The following is a 15,028-nucleotide window of genomic DNA, read 5'->3' on the forward strand; positions in this document are numbered from 1 at the left end:
GTTTTCCAGGGCCATCTTCCCGGAAAGGGGGGATTCTGCTCACTCCCAGCTGTTTTCCTTAGGCTCTCCCCACCAAGTCTGGTCCAGGTTTCTGCTTCCTCTGGATTCAGATAAAGCATACTGAGTCTCTTCTCCAGAATGGGCTAAGACCCAAATCAGCTGCCATCTCCAGGGAGCCCCTGACACCCTTCCCTGGGACAGGCTTCACCCCTCTTTGTGGCATACCAGCCGTGTTTGCCAGACTCGAATGCCATTCACCTGTTTCCTTTCCTGTCTTTTGTAACTCTGGCCCGAGTTCCTTCAGGGCCTCATTTATCTCCAGGTTCCTGTGAGCCTAGTGCAATACTCAATAAACGATCATTGGACAGATGCTTATCTGACCCTAAGAACTGGGACCTGCCATTATACCCTTTCTGATGGAATAAGGCTCAGAAAGACATGGTCATTTGCCAGAACTTGCTCAGAGGACTTATTTATCTATTTTTTTTAGATTGCCCTCCACGTGGGTGGCAATTTTAGCTTCACATATTCATCAAATACATATTGGGAGCCTGTCTCTTCTGATTGCTCGGGCTATAGCAGTTATGGAACAAAGACCCTGCCCGCTCATGAGGCTTACATTCTAGTGGGGGGAGATAATCAATAAACAAACAAGGTCTGTATAATATGGCAGATGGTGGCTGGTGCTTTGAGCACAGTAAGGCTGGCCAGCAGATATAGGGAGTGCTTGGGGGAGGGATGTTGGGGGATCAGGGGAGGCACCCTGACCAGTGATATTTGAAACCAGGTAAGGGAGGGAGCCCTGTGGCTACTGAAGAAAGAGTGTTCCAGCAGGGGCGGTTGCAAAGGCAAAGGCCCAGAGAGGATGGGTTGTTTGGGGTGAAGAAAAAGTAGGAAGGAGGTGGGGTGCTGGTGTGGAACGAGTTGTCATTTCTCGAGATGGGGCTGATGGGAGGCCTAGGTGTGGATGAGGGCCGTTATTAGGAGCTTGGTTTTACATGGGTTGAATCTGAGATCTCTTATTAGACTTCCAGGTATAGATGTAGACTAAATGTAGACTGTTGGATATATGAGTCAAAGGTCATGGGAGTTCTGGGTTGGAGGTTGCAAAAATGTGGGAGCTGTCAGTTGTACAGATGGTATGAACGTCACATGCTGGATATGAATAAGAGGAGGACAAAGAACCCACTGCTGACTGGACTGAGCACCATGGAGGTCATGGGTGACCTTGACGAGAGCTGCTTTGGTAGAGTGGAGGAGGGGCATTAGGTCATCATAAGAACCTTTTGAGCTTGGTCATCATCACACCAATTTATAGGCTGGGATGGGAAGTGACTTGCCCAAGGTCACATACTGATAAGGCAGTGACTTCATCCAGGTCCCATGTGCTGCATGCATGGTCATTTCAGTGTATCATGGCCACTTCCATAGGGGTTTTCTTGATCTGACCTTTGAGCTTCTGAGTTTTTCTAGAGGGGCTTTTGGGGCTTGGGGTGGTGATAACAAATGGGCTGGCAACCAGAAAGATTCAGTTAGGGCAGGCCCCTCAGGCCTCTGCCCCCCACCCTTAATTCCTAATGCCCTTTCCTCAAACATGGACATCATCAGAGTGCCATCAAAGTGCCCAGAGAGGCAGCAGATAACTGAGGAGGAGGAGCTCGCAAAGGCCCCTGGAGGTGGATACTAAAGAGCCCAGCAAATGAGGCAATGCTGAATCGCAAGAATCTTTTGGGTCCCTGGTTGTCTTCCGCTGATCCGTGCATGTGAGGATCTACAAGTACTCACCATCAGCAACACGGTGGTGTATTATCTGTTTAGCTTCAGGGTTACAGAGTGCCTTTTCACATGTGCACTGTCTCATCTAATTAATCATTCTGATTAACCTCGGACTCATAGTGCTGTGAGAAACCTCATGGATCATCAGGTGTTGTGGTTTCTAAGTTTTGTTCCTTCCACAGAAACCTTGCTGGGGAGCACAGGATGCTAAACAGATGATACTCTGTTATACTGCTGATAGTGATTACTTGTGGATTCTTACTACTAATCAGAGGACGTGTGTGAGTGACTGGAAAGGAAAGTGGGTAGTCAAGGAGATGTGGGGATCAGTGGGGGATTATAAGGGGGCCCTCCCTCCTAGGGACAGTCCTCCTCTCTGATGCTTAGTAGCGCTGACAGTGGGGGTGGGGAGGTGCAGAAAGATTATGAACTCTTGCAATCAGTACAAATCTCATGGAAAGGTTTTGAGGCAGTTTGCTTTCTTGGGCGGCACCAATTTTCTTTTTCCCTCTGGGATGCAAAACTGCCCTCAGGGTATCTGATCTTCTGTTCCACAGGCGGAAAATGGGGACAGTAACAGCCACCTCATAGGGTTGCCATGAGGACAGAGTGAGATAATGTGTACACATTGCTTGGCACATCGGAGGGGTTCAATGCATGGTAGTTGTTACCAATGCGTTCTAGTTCCTCCCCTCTTCCCTAGACTTACTGATGTGATGCAATGAAAGGCAAGGAGCTGAGGGTGAATTAGTGAGTGAGCAGCTGGAGAAGCAAGAGAGCCTGGCTCTGCCCTCCTTGCAGAGGCTAAAATGCAGGCTGTCCATGGTGCACAGGAAGTGAGGACTGCTTAGTGGCTGAGCCAGGTGGGCTGGGGGATCTCCTTTATTGTGAGTACGCTGGCCTCAGAAAGGAACTTTCCTTTGCCATCCTGTGAGGATGACAACTGGGAAATAAACATCAGGTGACCATTAGACAAGCTGGACTGCAGACATCCCTCCTTCCTAATTTCTCGAGTGTTTCCATGGGAGTGGGCATCATTTTAACACTCCCAGACCCCTCTCTTCCTTAAGTCCAGGCCTGAAAGACAGGGGAGCCCAGGGTCTAGGCTTTTGTGCCTACCTAGGTCCTGCCTGCTGCCGTCAGAACAGCACCTTCTCTGGGGTTGACAGTAATACTGATTTCTGCTTTTGGAGAAATTCATTCTGTCTGCTGGCCAGGTGTACCTTAGTTATCCTCACTGTTCTTCTAAAGACCATACCTTAAGCCAGCAAAATCTTTCTACAGGGCCTTCGAGAGACAGGTATGGGGCAATGTATGTGTGTGGTGGGGGGAGAGGTAGTATCTCACCCACTAGATGGCTGAATCAACTCCTACATCATGGAGAGGATCTGTACTGCTCTCAACAGGATGCTAAGATGGGCAGAATCTGGAGTCTTCAGTTGGTGTACATTAATCCAGTTAAAGGATCCTTGCTCCCAAACCTAGCCAAACAGCCTTTCAGCCCACTGGTAGGAAAGTCCAACAATCAGTTTCGAGTAGAAAGGTCTGGATTTGATTGAAGCTAGTTGGATGGGAGGTGGAAGGAGAGGGTGAGCGGCAGGGGCCAGCTCATGGGTGTTTTATCCCTCTTTGAATATTCCGATGAACAGCAGATGTGCAATTTCTGGACACACCAGTAAGCTGCACTGGAAGGAGAATCCTCCTGGCATCAAAATTGGTTTTTGTTCAAAACTGATGCTGCTTGTGGTCTACATTACCATGGATGGGTGGGGGCAGGCAGCACACAATTATTTCTGGAAGGGAAGTGCCTTGTTTTTGCAAGCTCTTATTATTCCTCCCCCAATAAAAAAAAATTATTGAAAGGAAGGAAAGATAATTCTATAGATCTATACATTTGTACCTGGATCCTAAGGTGTATGATGTATTTAAGAGGGCCCCACATACATTTATATATCTATGTGCCAATAATATAAGTATACACAGCCTCGTCAGTTTCTTCTTACATGCTTTTAAATTAAAATATTTCTTTTGACCTCCACACTCAGAAGCCCAGGAGCATAAAAGGCTCCAAGACTGAGATTCAGGCTACACCTCACCGCCACTTCTCTGACTGGTGCTAGCCATGAACTTTTAAACTTTGCCTTCCCGCTAGACTGTATGAGGTGGGAAATGGGACTTCTATGTCTTGTCGTCACCTCCAGCAGTACCCGACCCATTTTCCCAGACGCCAACCCAGTTCACGCCCACGTAGGTTTACCTGCTGGAGGACACTAGGGAGACAGCGTGGGCGCCGCTCCGCAGCATGGAGGAGAATAAAGAAAACCTGTGTCCAGCTAAGCCCATCTGTAAAGTGGGCTTCCAGCCACATCAAGATGGTGGGAACGGCCAGACGTGCTGCCAGCTCCAAGTTTGGAACCGTTTTCTGTTGTTGCTGAACCGTGACCTCCCTGCACCTCCCCTGTTCACTCTGGTCCCTGGGCCAGCAAACGCCTTGGGGCACCCTGACTGCCAAAGAGGAAAGTACAAAATAGCACACATTTGAATTGCAGAGGAAAAACTGAAGCAAATAAAGACATATTAATTCACAGACCAAATAGGCGGATTTGGGGTTGGCCAGCGATTTTACTTTGGAAGGACTTTGCGAATCTATGTGGGAGAGCAGAATGTTATTTAATTTTAGTTCAGTTTAATGCAGTTTTGTTTTTGTAAGGAAAACACTGGTGTGGCCTCTGCACTGGGTCATCTCTGCTTTCTGGACCATGACCATGGGATCTTGTTTGGTACTGGCAGGTCATTCTTGGGCTACTTATGGATGATGAGATGGGACAGGTACCTATGATGGAGTGGGTGCTCCAGGCCTAAATAACACCTTGTAAATTTGTTCTGACAAGTTAATGTGCTCCCCCACCTCTCCTTGAAATTCTACAAGACCAGAGTATTTTGATCAGCTTACCTTTCTCCTCATCCTAAGCAGAACCCCCAAGTTTTAGCTTATAGTGCATGTTAGAAGCCTAAAGATACTCAGGATGGACACGTGACAGAAGTCATGGTAGTGGTGGCAATGCTAATAACAGTGATAGCAGACACATAGGGTTTGGGATGGGCCACACACTGTCCTCACTGTTTGTGCTACTTAACCCTCACAGCAACTTTATGAGATACTGTCATAGATTAGGAAACAAAGGCACAGAGAGGCTCAGTAACTTTCCTAAGGTCACAGGGCACCAGCGCTGGGATTCAAACCCAGGCAGTCAGGCTCCAGAGACCTGGCTCTTCAATGCTATGTCATGTTGCTGCTCTACTAGTAATAAGTATATCACTTATGAGCCACGTGATGGGCACTGGGCCAAGACAATCAGAGATATTTAGGAGGAAGGAGCTCTGGGGACACAGGGGTTTGCCTGAGGCTGCATGGTTATGGTGGAACTCAAACTCACATGTGGCTTCCTGATTACAAAAACTTACTCTCTTTTCCCTCAGATGAAAAGGTTCCAAGCTCAGACCATTTCAGGGTAAGGAAGGAATTGACTCACTGTGCATGCAGAAGCTTCCAGAAGTACCCAGCTTTATAGGACAGGTCTGCTTATGATATGTTATGTCTAAATGAAGTCAAGCCATTTTTGAGCCAGGAAAGGGTAGATGTTGCTATTTAAAGGAATCCCTTTTGCTTTTTTTCCTCCCAAGGCAAAGACTCACTCGTTCTTTTACCTTCTGTATTAATGAAGAAGCAGAAGATGGAGCCAAGTCAATTCAGGAAGAATCAATAGGAAAGTCCTGGCAGACATGCCTTCTGCCCAACAGTTAAGCTGTTACAACCTGCCTGTGGGAGTTAATGTAGAGGAAATAGTCCCTGGGGCCTCTGGGAGGATGGCTCCCTGCCAAGGATGCTGTTTCAAAGTCAGACACAGAGGTGGGGGCAGAATCTTTAGGGAACTTGGCCTGGGATCTTGCCAAGCTCTCGTTTTTACAGCAGACTTGGAAACAGCCACTTGCCTCTTCCCAAATTGAGCTGCCTCTGCTGAATTGCTAACTTTGCCACTGGGCTCCGTGTTTTGCCATCCCTGGCAAGTAAGGTTTGGAGGGGCCATTGATTCATCTGGATCCTGACTTCACGTGTGACTGGGAGAATAGGCTCCAAGCTCATCTGGGAAGAAACAGGATAGGATTCAGCTGGGGTAGGGGAATTGAGAAACGTGGTGGGACAACCAAAATGGGGAAGGATAATGGAGCTACCAGAATAGGCAGGGGGGTGGGGGGGGTGTGGTGTGTGTGTGTGTGTGTGTGTGTGTGTGTGTGTGTGTGTGTGTGTGTGTGTGTGTGTGTGTGTGTGTGTGTGTGTGTGTGTGTGTGTGTGTGTGTGTGTGTGTGTGTGTGTGTGTGTGTGTGTGTGTGTAAGTAACAAACACTTATTGCACCTGCTCTTTTTTGGGCAACGTGAGGTAAGAAAGAGTGATAAGATCCTAGAGCTGGAAGAGTTCAATTTGTGATTCAAACATCGCTGCTATAAATGCAAAATCCATTCTATTCTGGTCAAGGTCCTAGCATGACAGCATCCAGCCCCCTTTGATGGAAACACTCTCTGCCCCCATGACAGCACCACCTCAATCCCGCTGACTTTGTTGCTAGTTCTTGTTATTAGATGACTTGTTCTTTGGCTGAGCCAGTGAACACAACTTCTTTGCAGTTTCTGAGTTCTGTCTTCAAGATCTGTCCATTTGCTGGTCTGACAAATATTTGAAGACAGCTTCTTCACATACAATAGAAAAAGAAGCCTCTTATAATCTCCAAGTCAATCCCTCTCTTCTCTGTGTTCTTACTGCATGTAGTAAATGCCTTTCTTCCAGCCTTTGTCACACTGGGTCTGTCTAATTATTTTTGTATACATAGTCGACTAATATTTACTGAGCAACTCCCTTCTACCAGATGTTTTAGTAAGAAATTTCATAAGGTTTTTTGCTTAATCCTCGTTCCAATTCCCTGACATAGGTAGTACATCCTCTTTACCGATAAGAAAATTGAGGTTCAAAATGAGGAAATGGTTTCACTTCTCTGTCAGTTTCCTCATCTGTGTAATGTGGATGCTAATGCTGACCTTGTAAGGCAGTTGTGAGGAGTAAATAAGTAAAATGTACTCTTGCATATAGTAGGTGTGCGATAAATGGGAGCTATTTTTTCCAGTAACAATCCTTCCATGGGTCAGCCCGTCCCGTTTTTATCAATGATGATGATAATAATGATGATATTAATAACATTAATATACACTCTGGAATGTGGACTCTGGGAGTGCTCACACCAATTAGTACTTCCCAGAACTTCTGCTGCCAGTGTCCTTGTCCTCAGGGTGAGCGCCACAGCCACCCACCAGCTCTGCAGGAGACCCTCCAACACTGGCAGTGCTCTGCCTGCTAGGGAATTCCAGAAAGTGCTGCTTAATGGTTATATGGCAGGTCATGACCAAGACATGAGTGGTACAGCTGTCAGTCAGAAGGGAAGACTGAAGGAAACAGTCCTGGCTGCTGGCAACTGACCAGATGCGTTTGCTTTGCGTTGACATCAGACTCTCATTTGGAAGGAACCTTGGAGATGGGAAACAGATTCCAGTCCTGTGGAGCCAGGATCTGAACACACAAATGCAGCTTGGAGGACCACAGAACCCATGTTCTTTCAACTCACATGCCATGCTCTTCCCCAGGGCCTCTTTGTTCCACCCCTTCAGGGTACAACATTCACTTTGAATTCTCTGAATTGTTCCCCTGAGCCTGTGTAACTCAAAAGTTCTGCCAGCTCCTCTCTGGGATGCCATAAATCTACAGGCTCTCTCACAAGAATATTAGTAATAATAACAATAATAGGCTTTTAAGTGATTTGCAAATATATTATTTTATTTTCAAAAAAATATATATATATATATATATATATACACACTCTATCCAAGACCTAGTGCTGAGAGTTTTTCACACGCATTATCTTGCCCAATCCCTTCAATTCAGGTAACTGGTAACATTATTATCCTGTTCTGTAGAAGAGGAAATTGGAGGCCAGAAACAAAGTTACTTGCCCACAGTCATAAGAGCCATAAAGAACAGGGCTGGGATTGGAAGAGTTTGATTGGCTCCTAAGCCTCCACTCCCAACTGCTTCTTCCTCTACCACATCCTTATTGAGCTGCTCTCTACTGCATCCCTTGCCATCTAAGTGCTGGGGACCAAGGACCCCATCAGAGTGCCAACTGGGGCATGGAGGTCAAACTGGGGTACATCACAACCCTATGGGTGTATTAGCATGCATGCAAAGGAAGAGTCCCAAATGAGGTAGATCTCAGAAAGCGGTCCTGGTAGAAAGAGATTAGGTCTGGGAGACCATGGGATTGTCAGAGGTGCAATGGCGTGAGGGCAGGAGGCTCTGACAGGAGAAGTAGATTTTGGATTATGGTGAAACCACAGAGTCACTCCTCCAGGGGTGAGTACAGCCTTAGAAATTTCCAGACTGCAACTATGAGCGTTTAGGGAAATTAACTCCAAAGATGTCTGTCTTCCCTTTCTCTTCCACTCCTCCCTGCCCACCCCCATCCCAGTGTGTCTTACCTGAATTCTTGCTCTTATAAACACAATCATCTACTCTAGTTGCTTCAGAGTTACAAAGAAAACAATTCCAGACGTACTGGGAGCTGGATGCCCACCCTGAGATGTGGTCCCTAAAGTGGTTCAGCCCTCCCTAACTTCCCTGTCTCTGTCTTGCCTTCTTCTACAGTGATCCGGGCCAAGGTGGTGGGGAAAAAGCTGGTGAAGGAGGGGCCCTTTGGCACACTGGTCTACACCATCAAGCAGATGAAGGTGAGTGACGGCAGCCTGATCCCAGGATTCAGGAGGGTTTGGGGTTTTTTGTCAGAGTCTTGGCCAGTGGAGGCAAGTGGGGTTGGACTTAGGGTGTGTGTTTGCTCAGTGTCTGAGCCCCAGCCCTAGCCCCTCCGCCTGGCTGGAGAGGGCATAGATGAGGCAGGAGAAAGGGACAGGTGGTGGCGGTGGTGGCGCTGGCGGCTGCTTCATCCCAGAGCCAGGGCTGGTAGCGTCCCTCAGAGGCAGCTGTGAAGAAGCTGCACTCTGGAACCAGACAGCAGACAGCCCTGTTACCTAGTAACTATGAGACACTGGCCAAGTCACTGCCCCTCTCTGGACCTCAGTCTTCCCGTCTGTAAAATGGGGGGGAGGGATGTTGACCAGATCGTCTCTACAGGCTCTTCCGAGGTCTTGACATTTTAGGATTCAACAATGCCTACTGGTTTTATGCAGTCACTGAGGTTACAGCTTAGGTTTAACCCCTCAAAACTTTACATTAAACTTGTGCTGATCACAGGAATCTCAAGCCAAAGTGGGAACTTCACCCTCTCTCCCTATTTTCCCGGCTTTAATTGTCTTCTTGCATCCCAGTAGTTGGCATCGTTTACTGAGCATGTTCATATAACTGAGCATATGTGTGAGCACGTTAACATTATGAAGCACATTCAGGATGGACGCCCTAAGAAAAAGCACATCAGATTCAAACCCTAGGGAGCCTGCCCCCTAGTCTCAGCTCCATCCCTTCACCTGGCTCACTTGCCTTAGAACTGTCCCTTTTCCTGGGCTCAGTTTTGCCATATGTCCACAGTGGGAGGTTGGGCTGGGTACCCCTACGAGCCCTCCTGGCTCAGGCATTTCAGGATTCTAAGTGCCCTGGGACACGGGCTGTGTTACTTCTAAGCAGGAGCTGGTTGGGGTGCCTCAGCACAGAGGACTGGGCTGAACAACCTGGCAGCTGGCCCATCACTCCACCTTTGTAAGCACCTCCCTACATGCAGCACTCTGTGCCAGGAGCTGTGGAGGCCACGAGGAAGATGCGGTTCCTATGTTTAGGAACTATAGTCAGGCGGGAGAGAAGACACATGTGCATGACTAATCAGGAGTTCGAGATGGGGTGTGCCCAGGTCCCAGTGGACTGCTAGCCCTTGTACTCAGTGCTCATATTTGCATTCCCAGCAATTAGGGTGGGACCGGAAGGCAACAGGGACTTGGTGAATGCTTGTCCATCTAATGAGGGAATGAGTGTGAGACACACTGGCCTGAAACTCCCCAGAGGAGACAATTTATGGGTAGAATTGAGAGGGGGAGTGACACAGCCCATGGGTGGTAACCAACCATCTCAGAGGCAGACCTCCAGGCCTCGTAATTCCTGCATCCTGAGGCCTGAGGTTAGATGTACCAAGTTTGTGGAACCTGTTGCTTTGGATTCAATTTTGGAAACATCCACAGCATTCTGGTTATGTAATGTCCAGAGTCAGCCCTGGCCAGCTGCCCTTGGCTGCCCAAGCTTGGTCATGGGACCAGCTTATGTCTTCAGATGGCCATGGGGAGAGAAGAGTGGGTGGAGAGGGGACCAACAAGAGCAATAACAACCCAAAAAACCCACTGTGCAACCCCTGGCAGCTGGCAAGCAAACGCAAAAGCAGATTAGACAAAAGCAGAGGTTCAGGAGATGCATTCCCTGCCTGCTCTGGAATAATCCTTCACATTGTGAGACGCACTATGGTCAGCAGAGAGCTGGGAGGGGAAGAGGCTGGGGGCAGTGGTTCCTAAGTTTGCCTAGCTCCTCTCCTTCCTTCAAGGCCTGGATGTCAGGGTGACCAGAGGCCCTTGCTGTGGGCAGAATGTCCCATTCCCCCCTCACTGGGAACAGCCTCTGAGCAGTGTTTAGAGGCCAAATAACATTTGCTCCCCCATCCACTTCAGAGCACACATACCCGCTCCCAAGATGCTGGTCTTTTGTTGTCCATTCACCATCTTTCACCCAGGTCCATGGATCAGACTGCTGGGCATTAGAAAATAAAATCCCTTGTTTTACTTGTGACAGAGGCTCAAAGGGAAATGAGTTGTCCAGAATCACACGTTTAATTAAAGCTAGATCTGGTTCCCAAGCTGAGGTGTCAGGGTTCCTTCCCAATCCTGTGTGCTCTTTACAGTGACTCCCAAAATCTCCCTGCCATCTTACTTTGATCATCAACCACTATCTAGTACGTTTTATTAACTCTGCCCTGCTACCAGCCCAATATTAGATAACCTATAGAACTGGTCATTGCCCTTCTATCCAGAGAGGCCACTGGATTCTGCTGGTCTCCAGGTACCAGTCTGCTAATCCAAGAAGGTGTGAGACATAGGAGTAGGAGTAGGCCATTCAGTCACCCTCCCTCCCCACCATGTCCTTTCTTCTCTCCCTCCTCCCCATGCTTCGCACTGTGCTTTTTTGAGCTGAGGATGCAAAGATAATTGTTATAATGAGGCGGGGATCAATTTCTCACAACAACCCTGTGAAATAGATACACGTGATCCTTTATTTTACAGGTGAGATTTGGAAAGGTTAAACAACCCTCAAGATTGTATAGTTAGAAAGTGGCAAACTAGAGCGAAATTAGAGTTTTTGCCTACAGGGAGATTACAGAGCAGTGGAGCAGCAGGCTGATTCATCATTCCCACCCACTTTGGGGGCTCCCCCCACCCCATTTGTATCTAGTTCCCCTAGGAACAAAAGGAGGTTAACTTGGGTTTGTGGATTTGTCATCCAGCAGTGTAGCTCTTGACTTGCAAAGGGTGTATGGAAAAATATCTTTGTAGGAGGGAAGGGGGAGGGGCCAGAGAGGGGAGCCTGCAGGGGTTTTGGCACTGGTCCCTGGGCGCTTTGTTCTAGAGGATTAGAGTCTACCCCAGAGAGTCAGCCCAGGAAAGCAAGGACTCCCTTAGAGCAGGACTAAAGGAATGGGGAAAACGTGAGAATTTGAGCTGCTCTGTCTGACCTCTCTTCTCTCTCGGTGTTCCCACCCCCTCCCCCCAAAACTTCTCACCAGATGAAAGGCAGGCAGACCCTCTCCCATATGCTAATTCCAGAGCCTCTGGTCCTCCTCTCAGGCATCTCTTGAGTGTGCAGTGACCCACAGGTGTGTTTGGGGGCGGGGGAAGGGTGTTAGAATGTTGAGGGAGCTTATTGCAAACCCAAACATGGAGATTCGATGGGGCTGAGGTGCTGGGCTGTGGTACAAAGGTGGAAGTTTCCAGAATTGGATGTTCTAATCTTTGGGGATCTTATCTCTTATCAGGACCATGAGAAAGCATCTGCTTTGCCTGTAGCTATAGTTTATACCATGGAGACATGCTCTCAGGCTGGCTGCAGGGGACAGCACGTGGGGGACATTATGTCCCAGCTGGTCTTGGGAAAGGCCCATGGGGAGGCCCGCTGGTCATGTGCTGGTCATGTGTCCAGCAGGACAGATCTGCTGGACAATCGGAATGCTTGGCCCCCAGTGACTTCCTTCCTTCAAGGCTTTGTCTAATCAAATGATTAATAGCAGGGTCTCGCCTTCGAAGCTAGAGCTGGAATCCTCTCTGACCGCCCCAGCCTATGGGGAACTGTTCTCCTTCTCCAAATGCCTGTGACTCTGTTCTCGTGTGCTTGGCCACCCCAGCTAGACAGCCCATTCTGTGAGAGAAAATCCATGTACTTGGTACCTCAGTCAGGTATCTAATGTCTCTGAAACTCGGTTGCTTATAAGAATCAGTTGTGAGTTTAAATGAGTTTATGATATAAAGCAGTATCCAGCACAGTGCTGATCTTCTGTAGGCATGCCAGAAATATCTGACATAGTGGTGACAGTTCATGCTGCAAGTATAAAGACCAGACATTCCATAAGAAATAGGTAAAACTCCCCAAACTCAGAAATTTCTTTCCCAAGGGAAAGAAATTTGTCCCTTCACCCCAAGGGAAGTTAACTTCTTAGAACTTCGTGTAGATACTATCACAAAGCGAAGCCAAGCCCAGAGGCTTGTAGAGTCCAATGTGGCGTATATACAATATTGCAATTAAATATTATAATGGAATATTATTCAGCCTTAAAAAAGGAAATCTTGTCATTTATGACAACAAAGATGAACCTGGAGGACATTATGCTAAGTATAATAAGCCAGACACAGAAAGAAAAATAATGCACGATCTCACATATTTGTGGAATCTAAAAAAGTCGAATTCTTAGAAGCAGAGAGTAGAATGGTGGTTACCAGGGTCTAGGAGGTGGGGGAAATGCGGAGATGTTGGTGAAAGGGTAGAAATTTTTAGTACTGCAGGATGCGTAAGTTCTGGAGAGCTAGTGGACAGCATGCGGACTATGGTTACCAACACCGTACTACATACTAGAAAGTTGCTAAGAGAGTAGATGTTGTGTTCTCACACATAAAAAGGTAACTATATGAGGTGATGGATGTGTTAACTAGCTTCATTGTGGTAATCACAATGTATACATATATCAAAACCTCCCCTTACACTGATACACTTTTTATCTGTCAATCATACCTCAGTAAAGCTGGGGGAAAAAAGAGCAACCTGTCTATGTCTGAAACCAGCTTTAACTACTTGCACTAAGTGATGAGGCTGGGCAAGACATGTAGGAAGAAGAGGACCAAATCCTTCCCTCTGCTCATTACAAACTTTAGTATAACTGGCTTTAAACTAATTTTTACTAAAGGTATGCCAAGTGCTATTCTAAGGCATTTAATTCTCAAAAACACCGTATGAAGTAATTGCTTTGCCCCAATTTACAGATGAAGAAACTGAGGCCCAAAGTTGGTATGTAACTTTCCAAGAGGCTAATAAGTGGCAGAGACAAGATGCAGACTCCAGCTGTCTGTCCACAGAACCCGAGTTTACCATTAATCTTCCATTGCATCGGCTGGATTAGATTAACACCCTTTCCAATTCTGAGATTCTCAGATTCTCTGATTTCAGGACATTATAAACCTGTTATAACCCTCCTCTAAGTTTGTCAAACCAATTCTAGGTCTCTATGACTACAGACCTAATAATACTTTAGGATCAATATTTAGATCAAGCTGGATTATTATAAAGAAAAGATAACAAAATGAGTAAAACCTGCCTTTACCATACATTTACCATATTGTTATTTTCAGAATTGACCCTGAAAGGCAGCTCTGTATTTGTCAGACTCAGTCATTTATAATGCGTTAAGATTTTGGCTCCACATGCAAGTGCTAGAAACCATGTTAAAATAAAGGATTCTTCAATTCAAAAGTAGCAGAGATGCCAAGCTGATTTCAACAAGTTGAGTTCTTACTGGGCAGGGGCTTGATTCTTACCCAAAAGCAGAAAAGAGATACAGGGGACAGACCAACATGGAATAAACTGAGGCTCCAATAGGCTGGCCTGAAAGACCTAGAGAGAGTACTGAGTTGGAACACTTGCCAAAAAGTCAAGGGTCATCCACACCAAAATGAGAAGTTGTTGGGCCTGGGAGTGAGTGCAGGGGATGTTCTCCTGAGGCCACACTTGATGGCATGCACACAGCAGCACCCTTAAGCAGGGTTCCTGTTAAAGCCAGAGAGGCACCATCCATCACTGAGGAAGTGGGGGGTAGTATGCGACACGCCCGTGCTCCCCGACAGCACAGCTGAAAACGGAGAGGACAGCACTTCTTGGTGCTCTTGGCTGCATTTCCTCGTTCATCTGGAGAGCCTCCCGGGAAAAGAGGGTTAAGAAGGGGGGCCAGGTAAATTCAAAGCACCTGCACCGATGGTGGCACACAATTAGAAGAGCACTCCCCTTCAAAAGGCAGAGGCTCCCAAACCCTATTGGTCCAAGAGACCCTTTGTGATGGCAGAGGGCCTCACGGACCACCTACCCCCGCCAGCCAGTCGCCACTTAAAAGAAGATGGGGAGAAAGAAAAACAGCCCATTAGACTGAATGGGAGGCACTTAGATGAGACACCAATGAGGTGATATCTGGCTTTTTATTACCATTAGTAAATTACTTACGCATGCCAGGAACTAAAATAGAGACGTGGTCTTATTGGAAACCCTTGGGATAAGCCTAGAGACCACCAGCCATCCAGGGCCTGTGTACTCTGAGAACTGGGGGATAATGGGATTGGGCAACACCTCGGTGCCCCCTCCCACCTCCACCAGCTCACATGGTCAGCAGTTGTCTCAACAGATCCAGGCCCGCATAATTCTCGTGGACTTGACCTGGAATCACCAAGTGGGTTCAGCCTTTGTTACATTCACACCAGTGGCTCTGAGCGCATGCTGACAAAGGAGGCACAATAGCTATAAATGGTATCTGCCTGCATCAGAGGCCCTTAGCCATGAACTTGTGAGGCTGCATTGGGAGACAGCATAGGATAATGGTTAAGAGCAGATTCCCCTGCTTGGATGCCTACCTCTGC

General features: G+C 47.4%; 2 protein-coding genes across 2 annotated transcripts in view; one reads left to right on the forward strand and one right to left on the reverse strand.

The window, feature by feature from the left end:
- Window positions 1-15,028, reverse strand: part of SYN3 (synapsin III) — a 410,811-nt gene that overhangs the window by 272,271 nt on the left and 123,512 nt on the right. The gene's annotated exons all lie outside the window — the stretch shown is intronic.
- The window catches only part of TIMP3 (TIMP metallopeptidase inhibitor 3), a 57,253-nt gene that overhangs the window by 35,968 nt on the left and 6,257 nt on the right, over window positions 1-15,028 (forward strand). Inside the window, exon 2 of the mRNA XM_082634989.1 lies at window positions 8,526-8,608. Within this exon, the coding sequence (XP_082491115.1) occupies window positions 8,526-8,608 (83 nt within the window). The remainder of the gene's footprint in view (window positions 1-8,525; window positions 8,609-15,028) is intronic.

The sequence above is a fragment of the Mesoplodon mirus genome, assembly GCF_964341445.2.
Source record: "Mesoplodon mirus genome assembly, chromosome: 11".
Lineage (NCBI taxonomy): Eukaryota > Metazoa > Chordata > Mammalia > Artiodactyla > Ziphiidae > Mesoplodon > Mesoplodon mirus.